The 3,341-nt window shown below is 40.0% G+C and overlaps 1 protein-coding gene across 1 annotated transcript; it reads right to left on the reverse strand.

The window, feature by feature from the left end:
- Positions 1-900: 900 nt before the first annotated feature.
- On the reverse strand, positions 901-3,031 carry LOC109779449 (uncharacterized). The gene is made up of 3 exons (XM_020338070.1): positions 1,699-3,031; positions 1,488-1,606; positions 901-1,338 (listed from the first exon to the last, which is right to left on the reverse strand). The coding sequence occupies exons 1-3, from the start codon at positions 3,029-3,031 to the stop codon at positions 901-903; spliced, it is 1,890 nt and encodes a 629-aa protein (XP_020193659.1).
- Between the last annotated feature and the right edge of the window lie 310 nt (positions 3,032-3,341).

The following is a 3,341-nucleotide window of genomic DNA, read 5'->3' on the forward strand; positions in this document are numbered from 1 at the left end:
CCCAATAGTGGTATCAGAGCCAGGTTTATGCGTAGATTCTATGCACGAGTAGAACACAAAGTAGTTGTGGGCGATGATTTGTTCAATTTGCTTACCGCAGTACAAAAAAAATACACTTCCGTGATGATACGTGTTTGTCACAGTAGGTCGCGTTTTTTGTCATGCATGTACATCCATGAAAATTTTATGACAGAATCAAGATAGTCATACCTGTGCTGTCGTAGAAGTGTTCCATGACATTACCAAAATTATCATCACGGAAGTGTCCACTTCCATAACGATAAATCGCGCGTCACATAAGTGCTTTCGTCACGGGTGACCGACATGTGGCATCCACCATAACGGAATGCCGTTAACAAGATTTTAAATAGCGGATAGCGGGATGGTAGCGGATTGGGGGCGGCATAGCGGGATGCGGATTGCGGGCGATATTGCGGGCGCTATGTCCGCATAGCAGATTCATAAAATCACTCATAATTTTGAGATGATTGTGTATATTTCTAGAACAATCTTTATTGACATGAGCATATATATTATAACTAGGGAATTCTGAGCATACAACCATGCAAGCAATACACAATTATACCATAGTAACACGACAGATCAAATCTTGCAAGTTGCAACAGATTAGTCAAGCACCTAAATAAACAAGTTCAGAACTACAACCTCCAAGATCTTGATAGCCAAGAGCAGCAATATTCCATGCCCCAAATAAGTTCAAAACTACAGGTCTACAACCTACAAGTGCAATCACAATTTAAACATCCATGATCCATGATTCGTAGTCCATACACAAACAAAATAGAACAGAACATGCAAGATCTTGACAACATGAGTGCATGACAACATGACACATCAGCCAAATGACAAGAAAAAACATGCAATGATTCTAGATGCAACTCATTCGCCATCCCCATCATCTTCTTCATCTTCATTCAAATCGATCTCTACTTGGTCATCCTCATCGATGTTTTCCTCATCATCTTGGCCCTCTTCTTCTAGTTCTTCTTCTTGCCATGATTCATCCTCTTCCTCCATCTCCTCCTCTTCAACACCAATAGCAGTACATGCCCTTTTTCCTCTACTTGTTGAAGCTTTAGATTTTTGCTTCCTCTTTAAACTGATGGTAACCTCAGCTTCATCTTCAGATGGTTCGTCATCTTTTAGTAGCTCTTCATCTAACATCCACTCATTTGGCAGCTCATCTTCTATGTACTTTGCAACCAATGGATCCCTTTCCCTCTCAGAGTACTTTGATTCCAATATTTTGTTGAACATCACATAAACAAGATCATTCAACTTCTTTTCACCTAATCTGGTTCTCTTTTTTGAATGTACCTACAACACAAATACATAGACATGCATTTTATAATTCAAATGGAATTAATGCTATACACTTATACATGGAAGTGCATAATAAATTTTCTGAACTAGTATGGAACTGTACTGGTCAATAGTTTGATGGAAGATGATCATATAATATTTACCATCTCGAATGCAGACCAATTTCTTTCACATGCTGAAGAGCTACAAGTTAAGCTTAAGATTCTAATTGCCATCTTCCTCAAGTCCTTAGCAGTGGTTCCATGCACAGTCCACCACCTTGCTGCAAGCAAAGCAAGACAAACAAATAAGTAACTATAACATTACTAGGTTGCAACATTCAAGAAGGAACTTTGCAAGTTATAGTCTTCTTACCAGGGCTGATAGTTGCTACCTTGCGTTGTCTAATGGCCATCTCAGTTCCAAATGAATCTATGGCTTCAGTATAATAACTAAGCTGTGATACAATATTGTCTTGCACCTCTGTGTCATTTTTGTACATAATAGATGCACATTCTATGACTGATTCCAGGAAATCCTCTTCTGCCATTTCATTCTGTCTGTCATAGTAGAAGAAAGGGTTCAAGAAATACCCAGCTTTATGCAATGCAGTTTTCATCTTGTTATCCCACCTGCTATCTATGATCTCCCAAATAGGAACATATTTGTTCTCAATGTGATTCAGCCTTGCTGCTATTTCTTGCTTTGCTTGTAGAAGATCACCATATAAAAAACCCATGGCTGGGGTGTCTCCATCAACCCTCCTAAGCACATTTGCAAGTGGCTCAAAATAGTTCACTAGCAGGTTGATCTTGGCCCAAAACCTATTGTCCATTACAAGCTTGTACACACGTTTTCCTAACTGCTTCTTAGCATAAGAACTATCAGCCCAATCATTTGATGCAAACAGTAGCTTCAATTGCTTTCTCTTTGTATACAAACTCTTCAAGTTCAAGTAATGACTTGCAAATCTAGTAGCACCGGCTCGAACCAGATCACCTTTGGCATACTTGCGAAGAAAAGCCAGCAATCTAGTGTGTGCATAGAAGAAATTTGTAATGGTTTTAGCATTGGTAATTGTTGATCTAACAATGGGTATACTACCGATGTCCTGCATCATTAGGTTGATGGTGTGAGCTGCACATGAGGTCCAAAATATCTGAGGGTGCTTCTGCTTAAGTAACTTTGCCGCCGCCATATTGTTGGACGCATTGTCCGTGACCACTTGTACAATCTTTTCAGCACCAACTTCAGATATGCAACTCATTACCAAGCTGTAGATATACTTAGCATCATGAACCTCTGTTGAAGATTCAACGACACGAAGGAAACACACGCCTCTAGCAGAATGAGCAACCAAATTCATTAAGCTTCTTCCACGTCTATTAGTCCAAGCATCTGTCATTATAGAACATCCAGTAGAAGCCCATGCCTCCTTTTGGGCCTTCAACATTTCATCTACCTTCTCGACTTGTATCTTCAGCAAAGGATTGGCAAGCTGATAAGGTGTGGGTGGCTTCAATCCTGGACCAAATTGTCCAATTGCTTCTATCATTCGAGCAAATGATTTGAGACTAGCAACATTATAAGCAAGGGCACCCTCAATAAAGAAATCACAGATGTAATCGTAAGTAATCTTTGCTTCTTTGATCTTGTACTGTGCATTAATGGTTGTTTGCTTTCCGGCCCGCACACGGTACCTGTCCATTGGACCCTTGGTTAGAGCCTTCTTAAGAGCTTGTGTAGTAGATGAAGACTCAACATTTGTGCACTCTTGATCATCATTCCCACTCTAACCATACATCCCTCTGACTTCGTCTTGCAGCGTCAACATTTTGTTCAATGATTCATCCTTCTTTTTAGCACTAACAGCTAGCAGTGCACACATTTACTCTTTTATATGATCAGGTACCTGTGTGCAGGGCACACAATCTCTTCTCTGTCCAGCCAAATGCTTCTTGAACCTTGTAATGCCACCATTGTAGAAGTTCAAACAATATTTGCATCCAACTCTATTC

The sequence above is a fragment of the Aegilops tauschii genome, chromosome 5, assembly GCF_002575655.3.
Source record: "Aegilops tauschii subsp. strangulata cultivar AL8/78 chromosome 5, Aet v6.0, whole genome shotgun sequence".
Lineage (NCBI taxonomy): Eukaryota > Viridiplantae > Streptophyta > Magnoliopsida > Poales > Poaceae > Aegilops > Aegilops tauschii.